Source organism: Myotis nattereri (genome assembly GCF_964212035.1).
Source record: "Myotis nattereri genome assembly, chromosome: 10".
In the NCBI taxonomy this organism is placed as follows: Eukaryota; Metazoa; Chordata; class Mammalia; order Chiroptera; family Vespertilionidae; genus Myotis; species Myotis nattereri.
The window spans coordinates 40,360,630-40,368,915 of NC_138085.1; the positions used below are offsets into that span (position 1 = coordinate 40,360,630).

The following is an 8,286-nucleotide window of genomic DNA, read 5'->3' on the forward strand; positions in this document are numbered from 1 at the left end:
TTAGCGCTTCCCTCTCTTGGAATCTTGCCCACCTTCCCCTAAGGCAGCAGTTCTCAACCTGTGGGTCGCGACCCCTTTGGCGTTGGAACGACCCTTTCACAGGGGTCGCCTAAGACCATCCTGCATATCAGATAGTTACATGACGATTCATAACAGTAGCAACATTACAGTTACGAAGTAGCAACGAAAATAATTTTATGGTTGGGTTACAACATGAGGAACTGTATTTAAAGGGCCAGAAGGTTGAGAACCACTGCCTAAGGCATGTTGGTCCTAGGCCCATTCCAGGACCTGGACCATGGACCAGGTGGGTATAACCAGGAGGGCCCACAACAGGCCCGTGAGGAGGTGGGATCCATTCAGAGCATTGCCATGTGGGCAAGGGGTAGACATGCTGTTATACTGAAATTCAGCGAGTCCAATAGAAAACGCCACAGCCAGAGGGTCGAATATTAGAGCTTTTATTTCAAAGCCGACAGCCACCACGAAGGGCTATTGCCACTCGAAACCTTGAGGTCCCAAAATGAAGTTAGGGGTAAGCTTATAAAGGCAAAAAGAGCAAAAAAAAAATCCTCTGGGATTGGTGCTGTGAGACCCTACGTCAAGGCCTGGCCTGGCACCAGCCCTGACAATTCCGTCTGGGAGCGTCAGTTTATGGCCTTCCCAAGGTGGTAACAACGCTTAAGCAAACAGGTCCTGCAAGACAGATGATTTAAGAGGGAGCAGTGACCAGACCATAGACTGATTAAGAACATACACCAGATTTCCAGCCCCCCCACCCCCCTTCACTTCCCCTTTTTCAAGCAAGCATATTTACAGAAGCTAGAAATAGCATAGTTACTTATCTGGTTTAGTTATATCCTGGAATTAACAGGTCAATGGACCATCTGAGCCTGAGAGGAAGTCCTAACAAAATTTATGGGAATGAAAAGGGATGCCGAAGGTTCAGGTAGAGGGCAAGGGGATGAAAGGAGTCAGTTCTTTCAAGGTCCATTCTTCAATGGGAATCCAAGAGAGCCAGGGAAATGACCCATCCCTACAGGCTGGACCCTCATGAGTAAGTCAAGGGTGAGGAAAGGTTAGTCAGGACTGGGGTCACTGTAGGCAAAAAAGCATGAAGGAACAGGTGTCTGGGAATGCCCATCTTGGCCAACTTTGTTTGAACCTGGGCTTACCACTGGGTGGGACTCGGTGAGAAGAGGCACACAGCCCCACAACTCCTCTGGAAATAAGGGCAGCACCCCATATTTGGGTTAATTGCCTCAGGAACACCCCAGGGCCCAGCAAACCAGGGGATTAGTCATGGGCCCTGTATCAGAGGCATGACTGTACTCCAGGCACTAATAAAGGACAATTCACACTTTATTTGTAACTGCCTTTGACATGTACAAAAACTCTCAGCCCCCCACCCCTCACCTGGGGAACAAACAGTAGGTTCTGGAGAGAGAAGGTATAAGAATGAGGCTTTGAAGTTCAATAGAAGGTCCTGTTACCCTGAGTAAAGGGCATCCATATAGGCTAACACTTGGCTGTCCTCCCTCCCCGCCAGCCCATCTGTGAATCTACTGGGCCCTCCTTCTTGAAGCAGCCTCCCTCCCTCCCCCCATGGACTGGCCATGGAAGGAGACCCAACCCCTTCTCTTCAGTGTTTCAACTTCTTGTCCTACTTTTGCCATCCTTGAGATTCTATTCCTGGAGAGAGAACGCCAGTGCCCATCACTTCTCTCACCTAACTCCCATAAGCCTCCCCCTAACTCAGGGTGCTCAACACAGACTCCTAAGAACTGAGTGCCCCAGTGACCTCGCAGCTGGCTGGGTCTGAGGGCAGGACAGTAGGCATGAGTGCTTATCTGTGTAAAGCAGAGTTGGTGGTGCCGTTGTGGCAAGATGTGAGGAGGCACAGGGCTCCTGGGTGTGCCCGAAAGAGGGGGAAGAGAGCCCCAGGAAACCAAGGATAGGAGCTTATTTATCGAAGAAGTCAACATGGGCTCCAGACTTGAACAGATCTTTCTGAAGCAAGTTTAGCAGTTTCTGGGCTGACATCTTACAATCCACCAGCTCCCCCTTTGTCTTCAGCTCCTGCAGCCATTTCCGCAAGTCTGGGTCCACAGAGGTCTCCCGGGCCACCTGCTGCATGTCTGTGTCCAGGGGCCCTAGGGGAGAAAGAGCAGAAGATGAGGGGGCCCTGCTGTGTGTGTGAAGTGGGGTGGAGTCAAGTGTGGCCAAAGGCAACACTTTATCTTGGCTAATATGTGTGGTCAGAGGCTCCACTCTGTCACTATTGAGCTCAAATTCCAATGCCCACTGAACATGGTTCCTCCAGACCACCCGGTGTACAACCAAACTTATTATCTCCTGCCCAACCAGCGCCTCCTCCTAAGGTGATGTCAGTGAACTCTTATAGGCACTTTCTGTTTTTCATATCAGAACGATAGCACCCCAGAATCTGGAGTTAATGGGCCTCAGGGGCAGAAAGTAAAGAAATCCCGTGGCTGCAAAAGCCAGCCTCCTGATCCTTGAATGTCTTTCAACCACCTGTGCATTCCTGGTGAGTGGGGACTTGCTACTTTGCCAAACAGAGGCCGTCCTCTTCTCCCCCACTTTGGACACCGGTTACAACATTCTTTCAGAGACTGAAATGAAACCACGACCTTCATTCAGGCCCTGGCAGCCTTGCAAAAAGTTCAACTTCCTCCTAATTCCCAGAGTCCGCTGGGATCTAACCCAGTCACATGGCATTCTGGAGTCTGCTCCGCTCCTGGCTGTGGTTCTTATTTGCGCACTGTTGACTAAGTCCTAGGCTGAGCTCAGATTGGCGGCTGAGTTGCCTGTTGGCTGGAAAAGTAGCCGAGTATGTGTTAGGGAGAACTGGGTACTGGAGAGCATGAGGAAGTAGAAATGGCACTGGTCATGAATTTGGAGGTGAGGTTTGATCCTGGGACTTTGATCCTTGGACTTCTGCCACATCTGAACTTTGGTCAGGTCATTCTACCCCTTGGCCTCCAGGGTGCCAAGAGGAAGAGACTATTGGATCTCTAAGCTGCTCAGACATTAAACAATAGCTGTCACCACCTTCTAATTGCAGCAACCTCAAGCCTCACTTTTCAGAAAGGCACAGTGGCATCATGGTATGGTCGCGAGAAACCACACTACACAAGATCCCTGATACTTTAACTTGCGTGAGTGCCCTACCTGATTTACCCCAGAATTTCCCCCACCCCCAACCAGTGTTCCAGCACAGCTCAGGCCGATACCGTCAGCATTCAACAATGTCTGTGTGCTCTTCACTCAACTAGCATTTTCTGCAGACTGATTCGATAGGGTACTCTGCTACGTGCTGGAGACATGCAGGCATATTCCCTGCCTTCAAGGCTTTCCTATCAAGCTAGAGAAGCATACAAATGACGTGAATATAGTGTGGTAAGTCCTATCAAACAATCTGAAGTGCCAACAATTAGATCGCCCTTCACCATGAGGGATTTTCACATATATTTCCTGATTCAGTCCTCCTAACTGCCCTGAGAGACAAGTAGAATCTTCCGTTTTACATGAGGAAATGGGGTACAGGCTGGAATTCAAGCTCTGTCTCTCAAACTCTCAGACTTTCTGGGCCCACTCTCCAGTTCAGGCAGCTCCCCACTCTCTCTCCCGACCCTCTAACTATGGCTCGCTGCTCCTGCCAGGTCTAACCTCCTTGGACCCTTTATTTCCCTTAAGGAATGATGGCTCATGATTCAGGGACACTATATTTGGAGGGACCAGACTAGGCCCCTTGCCCAGCCCCCAGAGGGGAACCAGCTGGTTCTGGGGGACAGGGATGGCAGTAACGTCCCACCTACCTGGAGCATAGCTCAGCACCCTCACACCAGGCTCCTCTGAGGCCAGCACCTTGAACATCATCTCACGGGCCGCCTTCCCCGCACAGTACAGTGTCCAGCCCTTGAAGGGCTGCAGAGCACAGAGGGAAGAGATGTTAACCACAGTCCTGCTGAGGCCAGGACTGTCCGGGAAGGCCCTCAGGATGCAGGAAGTCAGGCAGAGCATGGAGGTTAAGTTCAGAGCCCAGTAGCTGTTCATTTCAGCAGCATCAGCCAGGTTGACGAAGCCTTTGGACACATCCCCAAGCGTGCCTGAAAAACCAGACCTTAAGAATCACCCAGTGCAAGCGGGCTTTCTCTTCTCCTGGCCCTCTCCACATTCCTCCCGACACCGCCTTCCCATCCAGACCTATCGGGGCCGTCTCCCTAGGGGTCCTGAAGGCGCCTCTCCCTTGGGAGCTCTGCAGACGCACACACCGGGGGCGCCCACTCACCCCAAGTTGCAGACGGAGAAGGCCCTGGTCTGGGTGGGACTGGGCGAGAACTCTGGGGCCATTTGCAGGAGCGGGGAAATTTCCTACAACTGGGAGACCCACACCCGGACTCAGGCCTCCGCCAGAGGGCGCCGAGCAGGACGATCGGGAAAGTTCCACGGGGTTCCAGGAAAACCTGGCCTTTAACCGGGAGGGGCGGAGGGCGGAAGGCGAATGGGGCGGGGGGCATGGAATGCAATGCGCACAGGGTCCTCCTCCACACCTCAGGGAAACAGCCAGGACTTTCGGGCGTCTTTTCTGACTCCGAGCAGTCACCTTTAAAGTTCCCAGCGCCGGAGGCAGTGCGAGGGAGAGGGAAAGGGCGCTGAGCATTCCCAGCGCCCACCCGGGGAGTCGGTGCCCGCCGGCGGGCGTCCTACCTGCATTGTTGATCAGCAGCACCCGCTGCAGCCCCTCGGGCCTGGGCAGCGCGCGCACGGCGTCGAGGAGCCGCTGCAGGCCGGCCTCGGCGCCCAGGTCGGCGGGCACCCGCACCACGCGCGGCCCGGGCCGCCCGGCGCCCAGCTCGGCCTCCAGCTGCCGCAGCGCCTCGTCGTTCCGGGCGTTCAGGACCAGCACGGAGCCGGGGGAGAGCAGCGGGGCCAGGAGGAGGGTCAGCACCCGGCCGAAGCCGCGGGAGGCCCCGGTCACCACGCACACCGCGCGCCCCAGGCAGCCCTCCGGGCCACAGTCGCCCTCCATGCCTCCGACTCCGCCGGCTCGCAGGTACCGGGACCCCGGGGCGGACCGGGCCGCGTAGGGAGTAGGCGGAGACCTCGCCCGACGGGGCGGGGACCTAGGGCCTCGGGCTGCGCCGCCCTCGCGCTTGTTTTCTGGGCCGCTGGTGGCCGAGGTGGAGGACCAGCTCCGGAAGAGCCGGTGGCGCCGGGAAAGGGCTAAACCAAAAGGGCGGGGCATCACACCCCCCCCCCCGCCCCCGCCCCCAGGAAATCCGAGCCCGGCTCTGAGCTGGCACGGCTGCACCCTCAGTTCCCCGCCGGCACGCGTTCTCCTCCGAAGTCCAGACCCGACTTCCTTGCACAAGTGACTTCCTCGTGGTCAGGCCAGCTTGCACCGTGGCTCGCATCCTCTTTCAGCCAAAGCCCTAACTGAAGCCCGTGCCAAGTTAGACTTCGGGGTTTCTACCGGGCCTGGGGAGCTCACCGCCCTGTGGGTTACAGGAGGTACCTTCGGGGGAACCGCAGTCGCTCCTCCAAGTGATGTAAAAACCCCTTCTTCCTTATCAGGCCCGAAGCAAGTTGGTGCCAGTGCCAGATTTCTTACTCCCCCATTTCCTAAAGGCCTGAGTACCCCGGGATTCTGTACCCACTCATGCTGCACTCTTCCTAGGGGGCGATTGGGTTTACTCCCAGCTTGAAGTTTGCAGAGATGGTCACCTAAGTCCTCTCCAGGCCTGTGGTTCAGGAAACTCACATTTCGGCCTTGTACTTGTCCATCTGTATTCCTTCTTTAGAAAAATGTCTACTCATGTCTTCTGCCCATTTTTATTTTTTAATTTTAATTTTTGTTTGTTAATCCTCACGTGAGGATTTTTTTTCCCATTGATTTTCAGGGAGAGTGGAAGAGAGAAGGAAAGACAGAAAGAAACATCAGTGTGAGAGAAACACATCCATCGGTTGCCTCCTGCAGGAGCGTGACCAGGGCTCAGGTGGGGGAGGAGCGTGCAACCAACGTAGGTGCCCTTGACCGGAATCCAACCAGGACCCTTTGGTCCACAGGCCAACCCTCTATCCACTGTGCCAAACTGGCTAGGGCTCTTCTGCCCATTTAAAATATATATATATTTTTTATTGATTTCAGAGAGGAAGGGAGAGAGAGAGAAATAGAAACATCAAGGATGAGAGAGAATCGTTGGTTCGCTGCCTCTTGCAGGCACTCCCCTGGGGATTGAGCCTGCAACCGGGCATGCGCCTTCACCTTTTGCTTCATAGGTTGATGCTTAACCTCTGAGCCTCGCCAGCCAGGCTACCCATTTTTAAATCGGATTGTTTTGTGTTTGTTATTTTATTATTATTATTATTTTATTTATTTATTTATTTTGCTGTTGAGATGTATGAGTTTTTTATGTATTTTGGATATTAACCCCTTGTCAGATATATGACTTGCAAATACAGTATTTTCTCCCATTCAGTAGGTTGCCTTTTCATTTGTTGATGGTTTTCTTTACTGTACATAAGCTTTTAGTTTGGTGTAGTCTGATTTGTTTATTTTTGCTTGTGTTGCTTTTGCTTTAGATGTCAGAATAAAAAAAACCATCACCAGGACCTGTGTCAAGGAGCTCATTGCTTATGTTTTCTTCTGGGAGTTTTATGGTTTCCAGTGTTGAGTTCAAGTCTTTAATCCATTTTAACTTAACTTTTGTGTTTAGTGTAACATAAAAGTCCAGTTTTATTCTTTTGCATGTGGCTGTCAAATTTTCTCAACATCATTGATCGAAGGGACTGTCCTTTCTCTATTGTGTGTTCTTGTACAGTATGCCAGTACCATACTGTTTTAATTACTATAGCTTTGCAATATATTTGAATTCAGAAAGTGTGATGCCATCAGCTTTGTTTTCCTTAAGAATTTTCTCTAGGAATTTTTAAAAGATCTCCAGGTGATTCTAATGTGCAAACAAGTTTGGGGACTACTGTAACAGCAATTGGTAGTAACTTTTTTTTAAGGTACAAATGCCTGAAAGGTAAGAAATATTAAAATAGATTTGACAGCCTAAATCTGATAAAGGACATTAGAAGAAAAATTGGTGAAATTTGAATAAAATCTGTATTTAGTTAGTGGCCTTGCATCATTTTCTGATTTTGACCATTACACTGTTGTTATATAAGAAAATGTCTTTGTTCTTGGAAATACACTGAAGTATTTAGAGGTAAAGGGAATCTTATCTTCAACAAAATAGAATGAATAAAGCAAGTGTGGTAAAATGTTAACATTGGAGAAATCTGGGTTAAAGGTGTATAGGAGTTCTTAATACTATTTTTGCATCATTTTAAAAATCTGAAATGATTCCTGAATAGCACATTTAAAAAAAATTAACCTTATTGCCTGGCCAGTGTGGTTTGGTGGTTGAGCGTTGACCCACGAACCAGGAGCCACGATTCAATTCCTGATCAGGTCACATGCCTGGGTTTTGGGCTCGATCTCCAGTAGAGGGTGTGCAAGAGGCAGCCAATTGATTCTCTCTCATCATCGATGTTTCTATCTCTCTCTCCCTCTCCCTTCCTGTGTCTAAAAAAATCAATGAAAACATATATTTTTAAAAATTAACCATATTTACAACCCAATAACAAAAAGACAAATTAAATTGAATTAAAAGAGTAAAAAAATCCATCCTGGCCAGTGTGACTCAGTTGGTTGGAGCATTGTCTCATACACCAAAAGGTCGCAGGTTTGATTCCCAATTAGGGCACATACCCGGGTTGCAGATTTATTCTCCGGTTGGGATGTGAAGAGAGGCAACTGATCGATGTTTCTCTCTCTCCCTCACCCTTCCTTTTTCTCTAAAATCAATTAAAAAGAATATCTTCAGGTGAGAATTTTTTAAAAAATTATTTTTAAGTAGAAAATCCAGAATGTGAGAACATTGATCAGTTTCTTTGAGTCAGTGCATGAAAAAAAGGTCGGAAGAACTGCTTCACACTAAAAAGACATAATCACTCAATATGTTTCAATTCTGATTCAAACAAAGCAATGTAAAAAAACCCTTTTTTAGATAATTGAGGAAATTTCAATATAGTTTGGGTATTAGATGATGTTGAGGATTTATTATTGATTTTAGGTGTAATAATGGAATATGGTTATGTAAGGAAATAATTAAATTTTTTTAGACAAAGTGAAGTGATATGAAGGCTGGGATATGCTTTAGAGTACCCAAGTAACAAAAAAGGGAGGAGAGGAAGCAAACAGGGATAGATAAA

At 49.5% G+C, this 8,286-nt stretch overlaps 1 protein-coding gene across 1 annotated transcript; it reads right to left on the bottom strand.

The window, feature by feature from the left end:
* Nucleotides 1-445: 445 nt before the first annotated feature.
* SPR (sepiapterin reductase) lies at nucleotides 446-5,217 on the bottom strand. The gene is made up of 3 exons (XM_081101104.1): nucleotides 4,732-5,217; nucleotides 3,840-4,130; nucleotides 446-2,153 (listed from the first exon to the last, which is right to left on the bottom strand). The coding sequence occupies exons 1-3, from the start codon at nucleotides 5,051-5,053 to the stop codon at nucleotides 1,963-1,965; spliced, it is 804 nt and encodes a 267-aa protein (XP_080957230.1). The 5' UTR covers nucleotides 5,054-5,217; the 3' UTR covers nucleotides 446-1,962.
* Between the last annotated feature and the right edge of the window lie 3,069 nt (nucleotides 5,218-8,286).